The sequence below is a fragment of the Triturus cristatus genome, chromosome 5_2, assembly GCF_964204655.1.
Source record: "Triturus cristatus chromosome 5_2, aTriCri1.1, whole genome shotgun sequence".
Classification (NCBI taxonomy): domain Eukaryota; kingdom Metazoa; phylum Chordata; class Amphibia; order Caudata; family Salamandridae; genus Triturus; species Triturus cristatus.
In genome coordinates this window covers 476,537,721-476,553,090 of record NC_140588.1, presented here as the reverse complement: position 1 = coordinate 476,553,090, position 15,370 = coordinate 476,537,721, and the positions used below count along the sequence as shown (strand labels likewise).

The window sequence follows — 15,370 nt, the reverse complement described above, 5'->3', positions numbered from 1 at the left end:
AACTGAAAACATGATTTTTTAAAGGGTTTTGTGAATAGAGCGCTGAAAAGCACAAAGTGTCAGCTCTGGATAGCTGGTTGTGCTGGACCAGGTCTAAGTCACACTTTCAAGCCCACCACGATGTAGCGCAGGTCAGATACAGTCACGAGGTTAGGCCCTCTGAGGTTTACCTTCTGACATTCGTGCCAAGAGTCCCATTCACGTTGAAGAGGGCACAAGGAGCAGGGAGTGTGCCATTGGAGGCTATCTGCAAAGCATGAAGAGCAAGCTGTCTTCATGGGCAGGTGATGTTGGAGGTTCATGTTGGTAGTGCTGCAAGTGGTCGATGGTGCAGTGCAAAGAGTGTGAATGGGCACCACTTGGGGGCAGGAACTTGCTGCAGCAGGTGCAGGATGTTAGGGAGCCTTTTATGTCCCTGAGGCAAAGATCAGGAGTCCAGCTGATTACCCCTTGGAGTCACTCTGGGGTCCCGGGTTCAGGATAAAGTTGCAGGTCCAGTTCTTCTTCCCCGGGCAAGAGGGCAGCAGACAGTCCCGGCCCACCTTCCCATGGTGGACAAAGGGGCTAGACACTTCTTTGACTCCTCAGAGGAGGCATGGTACTTGATGGAATCCACTGGACTCATGACTTTGCACCCCTCTCCATCTGAAACAGCGCAACCTCGGAGTGCAACTGGGGGCCGCCGTTGTGGGAGCTGTTGATGTGTACAATGTCCTTCACAACCCATTGCTACTCCAAACATGGAGCAAGCGATCTTGGAGAGACGCCAGGCCCTACAGATGGCATCCACGATATGGGACGGTGCTCAGAGCCCAGACCCTGACTTGTGCTACGCAAAATCCTTCAGTGATGATGGCTCCTCCAACACATGGCTCTCTAGGACAGACTCACTAGCCTCACCTGAGGTGACCCCCACAGACAGCAGATGACATTATCTAACTTGTCCACAGCTGATGCTCCTGAGTCCGCTCTGCTTCACCATCGGCTGTTCCATTTTTGCATTATTTTATTCATGCATGTGTTCATCTTTCTTCTATTGCAGCTGTTGGGGCCCAGTCCCTATGAGAACCTCTCCAACATGATTTGCCATTAGTCTATGCCCTATTGTGAAGTACTGCCAAATAGTAGCTCATTACTTTACTCTGTATCTATACATTTTTCACATGTGGGGTAGTGCATATTTGGCTTTCACGCCTCCCCCCATGTTTTTTTCACACAGCTTGTAGGGCTGGTTACTAAACTATGTATGACAGTTTGTCACTTTGGGTGGATACTTGTTGTTCCTCTGCTCTGATATAATGTTTCTGGTTGAATTCCTTTTTCCTTCCCCAGTGATGATTGGTTGCCCAGGAATGCCCAGCCCTCTTGATCGCTCTCACCCACCGTTAAAGCGGCACGTCACAAGACCTCCCTGTCCTGAATGGGCTAACCCCCTGTGGGGTGATGTCACATTTCCCACATGAGCCACATTAACATCATAACCTGGAATGTCCGGGACATGCACACGCCTTTGTGCTGTTATGCCATGTACTCCTATTATAAGCATCAATCCACTCACAAAGCACTATTACAAGAGATGTATTTAACACTAGTTGGCCCCGCAGACCTCAAAAGCGGTGGCGGGGCATAGTATTTGCCACTGATTATGCCTCCTGTGCCAGGGGAGTATTGCTCTGGGTAAAGCTGGGGACTCCATTTGTGGCTGATGAAGTTGTGGTGGATGCTGAAGGCTGATCTGTGTTCATACAGGGCCACTTAGACAATTGCCACCTCTTGCTGGGTGCCATATATGCCTCAACACAGATCAGCAACTCTGCCTCTGATTGTTAGAATGAGATGCCTCTAAGGCAACTACCAGAGGGCATTTTCCGGGTTTCAAATGTAATATTTACAAACAGCTTGATGGCAACATTTCTCCCATTGAGTGCACACTTCTGCATCATGAGACCTGGTCGGTACATGACCCAGCTCACGCCTACCTGTTGGCAGAAACGTGCCACGAACATACCTCACTGCTGAAACAATTACGATGTCTTAACTATCCAGCACATTCATCCTGCACCCATGAATTGTCAGATCACACGGGCCGGCATTTGGCATGGCTGATACGTCAGAATCAACCTAGGCACCCTATTCTTTCATTACGCTCCTCTACGGGATGCCTCCTCTATACCCAACACGACATACACATGGAATTGAAACGTCACACTACCTCGCTCTACCAGTCGCTCATGGACCCTGGCCAGAATAGCATTGAGACATTATTCTCCATGATCCAACTGCCCTCACATCACGCCTGAACAACGGGCGGAACTTGACGAACCCATTGCTCCCACTAACGTCCAAGAGGTCATTAGGATCCTAGCAAGCCCCTGGGGCCAGACGGCCTACCAGCTGAGTATTACAAAGCATATGCTTCTTTGCTGGCCCCTTAACTGCATGCCCTCTACAGAAAGGCCCTATCTACTTGCTGCCTTACCGAGTCCCTGCGTGAGTCCTTGCTAATCTTCTTACCCACACCAGACTGAGATTCCACCACACTGGGCTCCTACCGGCCCTTGGCTCTACTTAATACCAATTCCAAAATACTAGCCAAGGTTCCAGCGGACCGGCTGGATCCGTTAGTCCCGTCATTAGTCCATCCCAACCAGAAGAGGTTTATTCGGACTCGCAATACCTCTTTAAATGTGCAGTACTTCTTTTGTGTCTTTAAACATTCTATGCATTGATGGCCACACTCCGAGTGCCTGGTACTGGATCTTGAGAAAGCTTTGATTCCCTGGAATGAACCTTTTGTTTTGCCAACCTACCTCGATACGGTATCAGGAGTCGCTTTCTCCACAACCAATTGCTTGAGTCAGAACAGGCTCCTATATATCGGACTCAATTCCAATATGCAGGGGCACCTGCTAAGGCTACCCACTTTCCCCATTACTTTTATTCTTAGCCATTGAACCACATGCCACGGCTATCTGTACCCAAGGTGAGGACTAGGCATCCCACTGGGAGATGCCACCTAAGCGATTTCCCTCTTTGCCGAAAACAGTCCCCTGTGCATTTGGGACAAACGCTCGGTTCGTGACACTATAGCCCACACACTCAATGGCTTTGTGGCCTTTTCTGATTTGAGCCTGGGTAAATTGTGCCAAATCCTGCCTGTTTCCCTTTACCACTGAATACCCCGACCAGGTCCTTGTCCTTAGTGGATTTCCCATTCTGTGGCAGCCTGACACATTTTCGATGTTTGGGAGTCAGGGTGTATCATCAGCCATCCGACTTGCTTGATGGTAACCTTGTGAGGGCTACAATAGCCTTCAGATTCCAGATGTCCTTCTGGTGCACGATCCTGCTATCTGTACTGGGCTGCATAGCCCTTCTCAAAATTATGGTCCTACCCCGGTTACTCTATTATTTCACCAAATCGCCTCTATACATCGTGTCCCCGTTCTTTCGCTCCTTTGGAGGGCACCATAAGAGAGTTCAATTGGAGTGGCTTGCCTTGCATGGTGGCATTGTCAAAAATCTATTTACCTACTGACCAGGGCGGGCTTGCAGTGGCAAACCTGGAACAATATTATCTTGCCTGGACCTGGACAATGGATGTCCAGGTGATTGCCAGGTTTATATTTGTCAGACACTGCCAAGCCTGTACTCTCCCAGTGATCCTTCGACTCTTTTCCACCTGCACTTGCGGGAAATCCCTAGAGCCACTGCTTCTCAATGTTGCATATTGTTACCATCAGAGTCTGTATCTCACCTAATCTGTGATTCTATATGCACTGGTGTTATCACTAATTGACACAACTAGAGGTTGCAGCAACACCACGGTTGCGAAGCTCTCCACCTGGCTGGAGGCTGGCTAGCACACCTTGGGCATCTATACCGAGATGATGCCCTTGTGCTCTATGACACATTAATGGAGGAGTGCCTACCCCCGGGCCAAATACTTCTTACTTGCAGCTTTAGGTGACAAATGGGGTGACACGTTGCGGGAACATTCAAATCACCTTACTATACAATACTTGCATGTTATGGGGACAGACAGACATCTCACACATTGGTTTGCAGATTTACTACGCCACCACACTACAACACCACTTTTACCTTTGTGGCACCATTGGGAGGAGGATCTGGCTTGTCCTTATAGAGAGCCCTGTCCGAGTCCCTTGTGATGCTCCCTTCTTCCTCATTCAACATTACATTGTCCAAAGGGCTTATCTCACTTCTGCTTAAATTAACTAATGCTTTCACCGCACCAATGCTGATTGGCCTAAATTTCACCTGCCCAATGGTGACCTCCTACATATGTGGTGAGCTTGTCCATTCCTCATTACTTACTGGTGAGGTGTCATAGCCCACTTGTCTGCCTGCACAGGGTACACAGTGATGTACACATGGGAGGTCTGTATCTTGGGTCTCTTCCATAGGGACAAGGGGCAGAAGGTCACCTCATGTTGGGCATGCTGACAGCTAAATGCCTAATCAAGAGGCGCTGGAGATCACCTGAATCTCTGCCTCTGGGGGCACAAATGCAGAGCGATGTGTTGCACAGAAAGGACAACTTAGGGCTGCATAAATTCCCCATAGCTACCAATTGGTCCACCATACTACTTGACTTTCAAAACAAAAAGCACCCTGATTCAGATCCCCTCGATGCCACCACAGGAGAGGGCGAGAAAGGTGTGGAGGCCTGACAACTTTATTTGCACCGGCCACACAGGGCATTGATTGGTACTTACATACTCCCCCCGCACCATAAGATTTATGGTGTCATATTGTTGACAAATGTGGGTGATGGGTTGGGATGGGGAGGGCTGGGAGGCTTAGTTTAGGCTGGTTTAATGAGTTCACTTTCCGCCTTTGCTGTTGATTTTCTAAAGCATTTCTACCTTTGTCAACGTTACACGTCCTGAACCCTACAGTTGGCCCCACACAGACAGTCAGCTGAGAAGGCAATGTGCTGCGCATGTACACTCTATTCTCCATATATTACCAAATGTCTGTTTGACTGTCACATATAGCAATGTTGTGTACCACACACTCTGTAGCATTATAATTATGCCAACAGGAACTGTGTTCCTGTCTGAATAGCACCGTATCTTGTCCTGATATGTCAACCTCTTACACTTATTTAAAATGTAATGAAAGAGATTCCATCAAAAAAAAGAGGGTACCAGGACGGCACAGAAGGGCAGCAGTCCCTTCAGAGCACCAATCTAGCAGAGTACCAGTCCTTTAAGCAGCACAGCAGTCCTTCTTCCTAGTGTCCACAGGTCGAGAAGTGTACTAAAGAGTTGGTGTCTGAGGTCTAGTATTTATACACGGTTGAGTCTTTGAAGTGGGCAGAAGTTTCTAGAGGCTTGCCTTTTAAGTGCACAGATGCCCTGCCTGCATGGCTCTGGCTCTAGACTAACTACAGGGGTTATGCAGCCGTTCATGTGAATGCATGATAAAGCCTATTCAAGTGTAAGTGGGGCTGGGCCTAGCTCCTCCCATCCATCCTGCCAGTGATGGCTCATACTGTCACACCTTAGCTCCCCATTGTTTGTGGTTGTCTTGGAGTAATACACAAAGCCCAACTGTAAGCTGCACTCAGTCATGTGCCCAGAGACTCCAAATGGCTAAGGCAGAAAAATGCCCACTTTCTAAAAGTGGCATATTCAGAATTGTAATTTAAAATCCGACTTCACCATAAGTTAGGGTTTTAAATTGTGTTTCTAGAGACACCAGACATGAACTGGTTACCTGTTCCCATTTGGAAATCATACAAGATGCAATAAGGTAATTCCAACAGGAGAGGTACGCCTTACAGAAATGAAAAATGAAAGTTTTCCACTACTACAACATGTAAAACTTAAAAGTACATGTCCTACTTTTTAAATACATTGCACCCTGCCCCTGAGGCTGCCAAGGGCCTACCCTAGGGGTGAAATGTGTTTTAAAAAGGAAGATTTGGGCCTGGCAATAGGTTTACCTTGCCAAGTGGAAATGGCATTTTAACATTGCGCACTCAGACTGTAATGGCAGGCTTGAGACATGTTTAAAGTACTGCTTATGTGGATGGCACATTCAGTGCTGCAGACCCAGTGGTAGCATTTGATTACAGGCCCTGGGCACAGTTAGCGCCACTTTACTAGGAACTTACAAGTAAGTTAAATATGCCAATTGTGTTTCAGTCCATCCGACATGTTTTAGAGAGAGAGCACAAGCACAGAATTGGTTAGCAATGGTAAAGTACACATAGTCCTAAGGCCAACAGAAACAAAGTTCAGCAAAAAATGGAGGGCAAAGGCAAAAGGTATGGGGATGACCCTGCAGAAAGGGCCAGGCCCTACCCACATGATATTTATTGCATGCACTTGCACAAGCACAATTTAGCAGGTTTAATATGTACTGCACACAAGTGCTTTTGGCACATATCAAATACTGATTCTGTTGGTTGTGCAAAATAAAACAGAATCAGTATTTATCTGGTGTGGATTTTCTCCCTACTTTTAATCTGGGCCTTAGATGGCTCAATGAAGTGGGATGATCAAATTGTGATATTCAAGTCATAAGTTTGATCCTGGAAAGGTAATTTTAGTCGGCCCATGTCAGTAAATTGAATACTATTCAATTGTGAAATCAGGTTTCAAGTGCTATTTAAAAAAATATAATGTTAAGTTTTACAGACATAGCCCCTAAAATGTGTATGTGCTCCGAGCTTTATCAATCCTTAAACCTCGCTGGCCAATCTGTTCTCTCCTTTGTCCATGTCCGTCATGACCATCCAGCCGTCTTTCATTTGAAATTTGGTAAATGGAAATCCTATGTATTAGCAGAACTGGTATGGTCTTTCCATGTGTGATGGTATTCATGTTCAGTATAGGCTGCACATATATTTTATTTACAGTGCATCCAATCAGTGGGTATAGTAACTAGAACTAGACTTCTTTTAAAGACAACTTCAACAAATTATTTATCTATGTATGTACATATGTATATATGTATATGGTAATTCCAAAGCAGGAACCTAGCCAAAAGGCATGGTCAAAGACAAACAAAAAAATGAACAGGTGATTGGAGAGGTAAGCTGGGTTGTGGACTGTTAATGCATTGTGAGGTAGTATTCTTTAAAGAGGTGAGTCTTCAACTCTTCTCTAAAACAGGGCAGTGTTGAGGCGATCCTGAAGGGTACCGGAATGTTGTTTCAGATTCTGCATGCACAGATGGAAAATGCCTGGTGCCGTGTTTTCTCTTTTTTACACTTCTTAGTCTGCAGTTCAATGGTGGCCTTGCTACAAGTGTGCTGAGAACCACCAGTGACTGGATGCAAATAAGCAAGGTTGCTAGTTGTGATGACTTTACAAATGATGCAGCTGGTTTTGAAAATGGTGCGGGCTGGTCAGGGGAGCTATTGGAGTTCCATCAGGATGGAGTGATGTGATTAAATTTCAGCAGACTTTGGATGAGATGTGCTGCGGTGTTTAGGATGCCATTGAGGGGTGCCTGTGTGAAGTCTGGAAGGTCATTGGGCTGGGTGTTGCCACCACCCATGTAGAAGAGTAAGTGCTTGAAAAGCAGTCCTGAAGTCACTTTCTGGAGGAAATGGTTTAAGTTTCTTTAGAAGAAAACATTAGTGAGAGGCTGTTTTTGTTTTTTTGGCAACAAGTTCCTTGAGGGTGAGGTTGGTGTCCAGGGTGAATCAAAATGACTTGGTGGTCAGTGAATGTTGGAGTTCAAGCTGTTAATGTTCATGCCTTTGAGCTACGTTTGCATTAATTTTTGTTTGTTGTTCTTGGCAAATAACTGGAATTCTGTGTTTGTTGGGTTGAGCTTTAGGTACACGCTGACCATTCAGGTCTTGATGATGTGCAGGTAGTGTTTGAGGTATAGGATGTCTGAAACAGAGGAGGTGTTCAGTTAAGGTTGTGTATCTATGGCATATTGGTGAATATTGATGCTATTATCGGTTAGAGACAACCAAGAGGCTCGATGTAGAGGTTGAAGAGCACAGAAGATAGTATGGGACCCTGTGGGACTGTGCAAGTGATAGAAATCTCTTGAAACCTGGAGGTGCCCATGAAAACAACGAGTTTCAGTTGGAAAGGTAGGAGGAGAACCAGTGAAGGACATTGCTGGTGAATTCTATTTGAGGCTCAGTGTGCGTATGAGGGTGGGATGGTCCACTGTGTTGAATGCAGTTGAGAGGCTCAACAATATTAGGAGGCAAGGGTCATCTTCATCTGTGGTCAGGAGGACATAGTGTCTGAACGGTAAGTAAGTAAGCTCTGTGCTGCAGTGTAATCTAAAGCAAGGATGGTAGTTGTGCAAGATCAGGCTGTCATTGATGTGATCTTAAAGTTGAACAACCCCTCCTTTTTCAATGATCTTGCCAATAAATGGAAGGTGAGTGATGTGGTGGTAGTTGAAAAGGTTGCCTTCATCTTGTGTAGTCTTATTTAGAATTGGGAGAATCTGATCTGTCTTGAGAGCTGCTGGGAAGATGCCTTGTATGAGGGAGGTATTGGCAACAGTGAATATGAGTGAGAGACTGTCCCCCGAGAGAGTTTTGTTGAAGGACAAGGAGACATCCTCCTCAGTGGCTTTAAGAGAATTCCGTATGTTAGTGAGATTTGCTAAAGATAGGACTTTGATGGCTGATCAATGTGGGATTCTATGTGAAGATGTGGGCATAAAAGGTGAAGCAGGCCTGGTGTTGTCATTGCGCTCCATGAGTTCCTGTATTTTTCTCTGAAGAAGGGGTTGATGCATTTCACTTTTCTTTGGAGTGAGGAATAGGGGTGTCTGGCAGGGAACTGATGCAGTGCTTGGTCGTCTTTAAAAAATCTGTTTCTGTTAGTGGTTTCATTGATGGTGTTTGTATACTACTTTGCTTTAGAAAATGTGATAAGCTGTTTGCATGTTGTGACTTCATTATCATGAGGTCATATGAAGTTCTGGAGTTCTGGGTTTGTTCTTTTTCCTTTCCTGTCTGCATATGGATCATGTAATGTCAGCAAGCTCTTTAGAGTACTAGGGTTTTGAAGGCTTGGGCTTACACTTGTGTGTCTCATTTGGGGTCTGCATGTTATGTTATGTGTGGATTTGTAAAGTGTGGTTAATCACCCACAAGGGTATCTAGGTGCTGAGTAGGGCAAAGACGCAAGACAGGTGAACGGATGGAATCATGCTTTTTTTTCTGGAAGAGCCAGGTCTTGAGCTTCTTTCAGAAGTCCATGAAGGAGTGGGCGGTTATGAGGTGTTGAGGGAGGTATGTCCAGGCTTTGGCTGCCATGTGTGAGAATGGCCGTCCCCCGCATCTGGTCTTCTTGATGAGAGGGTTATATGTGGCCGCATGGGAGGCCGACCAAGGTGTCTGGCAAGTTGGTAGAAATTTAGACAGTGGTTGAGATATGCTAGCTCAATTTTGCGGAGTGATTTGTCACATAGTTTTCAAAAAGTGTTGATGTATTTATAAGGAGGCTGGCATCAGACATGAGGTTGGTAGGGTAAGAGATGAGTTAATGTATTAGCTTGTCTATAGAGAAGTCCTTGAAGGATTGTAAGGGTAGTGCTTCTATTTTGTGTTGACCTTGATTTGTTGGTAAGGTGCTGAGCAGGGGAGTGGGGTGGCAAAGTGGTCAGTCCAGGTCAGGGGTGGGTTGTTGTTGAGGGTGAGAAGATAAGGTTAAGGATGGAGCCATTGAAATGTATTGGTAGTGGTATATGCTGTCCGACATTGAGGGCCCGATTCACAGAACTAACTTAAGACAAAATCCTAAACTTACTACCATTTTGGTATTCACAGAAGGCACTTACTCATTTTGGTATTCACAGAAGGCACTTACTCATTTCGGTATTCACAGAAGTTAGGAGTCCTAACTTTAGGACTCCTAAATGCCTTCTGTGAATACCGAAAGTCTTAAAATTAGGATTTTTCTCAGTTTAGTAGTAGTATAGTTAGGACTCCTAACTTTAGGACTCCTAAATGCCTTCTGTGAATATCGAAAGTCTTAAAATTAGGATTTTTCTCAATTTAGTAGTCCTAAATCTAAATTTAGGACTACTAAATTGAGAAAAATCCTAATTTTAAGACTTTCGGTATTCACAGAAGGCATTTAGGAGTCCTAAAGTTAGGAGTCCTAACTATACTACTACTAAACTGAGAAAAATCCTAATTTTAAGACTTTCGGTATTCACAGAAGGCATTTAGGAGTCCTAAAGTTAGGAGTCCTAAACTTAGGACTACTAAATTGAGAAAAATCCTAATTTGAAGACTTTCGGTATTCACAGAAGGCATTTAGGAGTCCTAAAGTTAGGAGTCCTAACTATACTACTACTAAACTGAGAAAAATCCTAATTTTAAGACTTTCGGTATTCACAGAAGGCATTTAGGAGTCCTAAAGTTAGGAGTCCTAAATTTAGGACTACTAAATTGAGAAAAATCCTAATTTTAAGACTTTCGGTATTCACAGAAGGCATTTAGGAGTCCTAAAGTTAGGAGTCCTAACTATACTACTACTAAACTGAGAAAAATCCTAATTTTAAGACTTTCGGTATTCACAGAAGGCATTTAGGAGTCCTAAAGTTAGGACTCCTAACTTCTGTGAATACCGAAATGAGTAAGTGCCTTCTCTGAATACCAAAATGAGTAAGTGCCTTCTGTGAATACCAAAATGGTAGTAAGTTTAGGATTTTGTCTTAAGTTAGTTCTGTGAATCGGGCCCTGAGTGTGTTGATGTTGAATAGAGTGTCTCTTGTGCTTTTTTGAGTTTTTGCTGTCTGGGAAGTTGAAGTGAGCCAAGAAGGTGGTGTGGGCATGTTGGATGGATGAGGTGATAAGGAGATCTGGTAATCCATCAATGTCGTCTTTGTTCTGCCTGTGTGATCTATAAATGGATGAGAGGTGGCTGTCAAAGTTGCAGAGAATTGGAAATGGCATGTCAGCAGCTCCATGGACTTAAGTGTTACTGGCTTGCCCCGAGTGGAGGACCAGGAGGATTTATGGATGACAGAGAGCCCTCCTCCCTTTGTGTATCTATGGTCATGGATGCTGTAGCCTGTGGAATTTATCTCAGACATAAGTAAAATCAACAGATTAACTAAATACATTCTCATGTTATGTTATTTTTTGCATGCCGACTCTCAACGTTATTACGGAAGGTACAAGAAGCAGTTTATTTCATTTTGGCAGAAAAAGAGCACACATTGACGGAGGAGATTATTAGAGATTTCTATAGTCTTATTGCAGAACAGGTAAGTGGTGTTTATTGATAACATGAATTGCAATGAAATACAAAGCTTTATATGGAATGCATTAACTAACTTTCCTAAATCAGAGGCTTCAGGTAATGACTTTAATAAACTTTTCCAATAACTTGCGTATTTGTTAAGAATGTTGAACCTCCTGCCCTAATATCCAAACCCATTGGACCATGATCTTAGGGCTTATAACTGACCTCACTGGCCGTTGATTGCCCTTAAACCTGCAAACACTATCATTGGATTACTCAAGAGAAGACACTTTCTGCTGTCTAAAGACCTTTTTGGTACATTGCTCAATTTTTTAAATCTCCAGTGAATCTTTGGTGGGCAAAGAAACAGTCTAAAAAAGCAATGGGAAAACATCCTGTCATTGAACACAATAAAGCAGTAAAGCTTGAAAACACTAGGTCATCGCTTAAATGAAGCATTGGAAGACACTCCTCAACGAGTAATGTAATAGTGATTATGGCAAATGTGGGCAAAAGATCAGCACATGAATATGTGATTTTAGTATCGACCAGTTGCTATGCTACGCAACCTGTTTCCCCTGTATTTGACAGTATTCATGTTGCTCAATAACCTGGATCCTTGATTGTTCTAATTTGTTTATGATGTGATTTAATATGTGGACTATTGCAATGTCCCCTTACACTATAATGTTCGGAATGCAATGCAATTATACCTTGTAAATATGCTGTTCCCAGAGCAAAATTTGAAAATCTTTGGACAAGAAATTAAAAAAAGACTGGGGAAACTCTTTGTGAAATACACCAGGAGCAGCAGAGTTCAATGCTTACTTATCCTACTCTGGCTGAATCTACAGTTGGTAAACTTCTTTATTAAAAATATAAATGAGTTCATATTTTTTAGTTTTGAACTTTATTGAAACAAAACCTACATCAGTGTGAGGTAGTGCACAAATGCCTTTTGACGTGGGGTAATAAGATCATAATTAAGCCATTTAGGTACTTAATAAGTGATTCTGGAGTAGACATATATTGTTGAATTTTAATTCAAATTTCCAGTCAATAAATATTATTGTTTATAACAAGCTCCTTTGTGATTATATTTTTATTTATAAGAGTGTGTATGATAATTTCAAATTATTTACTAACCTTTCGGCTGCTTGTCTTGAGTGAACTCCGATTTCAAGTTAAAAAGAGAAGTTTATTGAAAACAGAAAGGAAATATATTCATTAAAATACATATGAATACAACATTGGAAAGTGGAGAAGAATTAAGCAATATCAATAAATATTGAAATAAGGTGGAGGAAGAAAAAGGGAGGACTTAAATATATACGAAATAGCAATACATAAATGTCTGGCTGTTTGCATCAAAAAAGCATGAAAATAAGTATCAAAACAATAATAATTAGATAAGAAAACCAATTAAACTAAAAATGAAATCAGAGGGGTTTAAGTACTTCTTGAGTTGCAGGTGAGACTGTAGAATTTGTTTTGGCGCAATCATCTAAAAACTGAGTAATTGGTGCCTAGAGTGCTTGGCGATTAAAAACAAGAGACATAGGATGAATATAGGCAGTATCTAATCTATGATTGTAACAGACTGCGTACCACCCTGCTCTTTGGGATAACTATGTAAAGTCTTTCCATTGTTTAGTCATTTGTTGGAAAGCAACTGGCTATTATTTGAACATTAGGTGAAACATTAGCCCACACAGTAGAGATACTTCCTAAAAAAACATTTAGGATAGAGTAAGGAATATTAGAGCAAAATATAAGAATAATTTGATTCCAAACTTGGTGTGAGGAAAAATGAAACATAAGGGCAAGTAAAGAGCAAATGTTTAAGGTCAGTTTGTTGTGTAGAGCATGTCCAGCATGCGTCTGGAGTTTCCGAATGGATCTTATAGAGAAGAACAGGCATTGTAAAAAGTCTATTCCAGACAAAAAAAATGTTGTGTAGTGTTACCTGCACAAGAGGATTTTCCAATTTCGAGTCAAATCTGTTTTCATGTACGAAGAGGCAGGTGAACTTGGAGGCCATATTCCCAAGCAAGTTCTATTGTGGATGATCGCGTATGGTATGTTGGAGAAATGGATAGATAGAACAGGCTTTTGGATTTGCTTGTAAAAGTTTGGTTAAATTAATGGAAGACAATGGAATGGGGGGACAGCCGACCGAACAAAAGTGTATGATTGAGATATTATATTTTGAAAGAGCTTAAATGTATGATATGAAGTAGAAGGTAAAAAAACTTTGTTGAGGCATGGCATATATAACAAAACATCATCTGCACATGCAGCTAATTTGTTATGTTGAGTGTGACAGGAGAAAACATTGATTTGAGGATTTTGTCTGATTCTGGACAAAAAAGGTTCAAGTACCCTATTAAAAAGAAATGGAGATAAAGGACATCCCTGCGTAACTCCCCTACTGAAAGGATAGAAAGCAGAAGTGAGGCCATTAGCAGAAATGGCAGCTTGTGAAGAATACAAAAGGGAAATAAGATTAATAATTTTAGGCCCAAAACCAAACCAGCGGAGAACGTGAAATAGAAAAAAGAGCAATTAACCCACTCAAAAGCGTTTTCAGCATCTAAAGTGAAAGCTGCCAAGGGTTCATGGAGATCAGCAGATTTAGACAGAACGTCAAAGAACAAATGATTATTGCCTGAAACATATCTACCTGAGACAAACCCCGACTGCTCCTTCCCTAAAAGATTGGGAAAAAGAGATTGTAATCTGTTGGCAAGTGCCTTGACGAAACCTTTATAATCTAAATTAACCAAAGAAATGGGTCTGTAGTTATTGCAGTAGTGCAAATCCTTGCTATCTTTCAGGATAGGACGAATAAGGGCTTCAAGAAAAGTACCAGATATAGAAGAGTCAGAGAAAGATTGAATTAAAGTAAGTAATTTGGGTAAAAGAATGTGAGAAAAATGAGTATAGAACTCTGCAGTAAAACCATCATGTCCAGGAGCTTTATCTTTTTGAAGGGAAAGCATAACAAGATGCAGTTCTGAAAGCATCAATTCCTGTTCCAGAGAGGAAAAAGCTATTTCGGGAAAATCTGGTTTTAGAGTAGAGGAATAATATTGTATAATGTCTTTACCAAAATAGGAACAAAATTGATCGAAGATATCTGACTCAATGGAGTAAGTATGACCATTATTATAGATTCGATAAGTAGCCTGTTTTGTTTAATTTTAAGATAATTTGTTAGCAAATTGTCAGATTTCTTCTGGCCCCCATAAAATTTGGCACTAGGTTTAAGAAGATAAGATGATGCGGACTTAGTGGATAGATTGTTAAAGAATGGTTTCGCTGTAATAAGTTGGTGCAAGGACTGTTGTTTACATGAAGTGTAATGAATATGTTCAAGATGTTTGATGTTCTGAATTAATGTTTTGGAATGAGCCTGGGATGCTTTCCTTTTCTTTGAGACATCATTTAAAATAAAGTTGTGCACTGAAGCTTTAAACGCATCCCAAATGGTACAAAAGGAAATAAAATCAAAAATCTTCAAATGGAAATATTCATGAAAAAAGGAGGAAGTGAACTTATTGTCCATCAGCAAAGAATTATTGAATCTCCATCGTTTGGGAGAGTCTTGCTTAGGCCTAAGATCTAATTGAATTGACACTGTAGCATGTTTCCAGTTCCCTGCTAAAATTAAGTTCTCATTTGAATGTTGCATTTAATTCTGGGCAAGTGTGAACCAAAATTGACAATCAGGAGCAGTAGGACCATACACATTAAACAAAACAATAGTAATTTTGTTGATAGATAAGGCGAGAAACAACCATCTACCCTCTGAATCAGATTCTTGTGAAAGCAATTAAATCTGTAATGATTTGTGACACAGGATAATGACACAATTTATTTTATCATTACCCGGCGATAAAAACACTTCCTCCACCCAACCCCTACGTATTTTCATACAATCCTCTACTTTAAGGTGGGATTCTTGTAAGAAAGCAATGTGAGCATTAAGGTTTGATAAATGTGATAAAACCTGCTGATGCTTAAAAGGGAATTTCAACCCCCTGACATTCCAAGAAACTACAGTCAAGCACATCTAAGTAAAGCAATGCAATAAATACAGTCAGAAAAATTCCTTGAAAAAATTGAGTCATTACATAAATGATTAAAAAGAA

General features: G+C 42.1%; 1 protein-coding gene across 1 annotated transcript in view; it reads left to right on the top strand.

The window, feature by feature from the left end:
* Positions 1 to 15,370, top strand: part of NME8 (NME/NM23 family member 8) — a 1,023,835-nt gene that overhangs the window by 507,652 nt on the left and 500,813 nt on the right. Inside the window, exon 9 of the mRNA XM_085606381.1 lies at positions 11,146 to 11,238. Coding sequence (XP_085462507.1) covers positions 11,146 to 11,238 — 93 coding nt within the window. The remainder of the gene's footprint in view (positions 1 to 11,145; positions 11,239 to 15,370) is intronic.